The sequence below is a fragment of the Onychostruthus taczanowskii genome, unplaced genomic scaffold (assembly GCF_017590055.1).
Source record: "Onychostruthus taczanowskii isolate IOZ18803 unplaced genomic scaffold, ASM1759005v1 scaffold7900, whole genome shotgun sequence".
Classification (NCBI taxonomy): domain Eukaryota; kingdom Metazoa; phylum Chordata; class Aves; order Passeriformes; family Passeridae; genus Onychostruthus; species Onychostruthus taczanowskii.
The window spans coordinates 1-324 of record NW_024505784.1 but is presented as its reverse complement, the minus strand read 5'-3'; the positions used below and the strand labels follow the sequence as shown (position 1 = coordinate 324).

At 75.3% G+C, this 324-nt stretch overlaps 1 protein-coding gene across 1 annotated transcript; it reads right to left on the bottom strand.

The window, feature by feature from the left end:
* Positions 1-33: 33 nt before the first annotated feature.
* Positions 34-282, bottom strand: LOC121346117 (dnaJ homolog subfamily B member 1-like; the record flags this gene model as incomplete). The annotated part of the gene is made up of 1 exon (XM_041423604.1): positions 34-282. A coding segment is annotated over exon 1 (211 nt), but the record flags the coding sequence as incomplete, so codon positions are not given.
* Positions 283-324: the final 42 nt, after the last annotated feature.

The following is a 324-nucleotide window of genomic DNA, read 5'->3' as shown; positions in this document are numbered from 1 at the left end:
CCGGCCCCCCCGGCCCCCGGTGCCGCCGCTCACCCTCCTCCCCGTACTTGTCGAAGATCTCCCGTTTTTTGGGGTCGCTGAGCACGTCGTAGGCCTCGGCCACCTCCTTGAAGCGCTGCTCGGCTCCGGGGGAGCGGTCCTTGTCGGGGTGGCAGCGCAGCGCCTGCCGCCGGTACGCGCGGCGGATGTCGGCGGGGGAGGCCCCCCGGGACAGCCCCAGCGTGCGGTAATAATCCTTGCCCATGGCCGCCCCCGCTGCTCTGGCACCGGGCACGGCGAGGCTCCGCGGGACGGGCACGGGGAGGGAGCCCCGAGGGGCGGGGG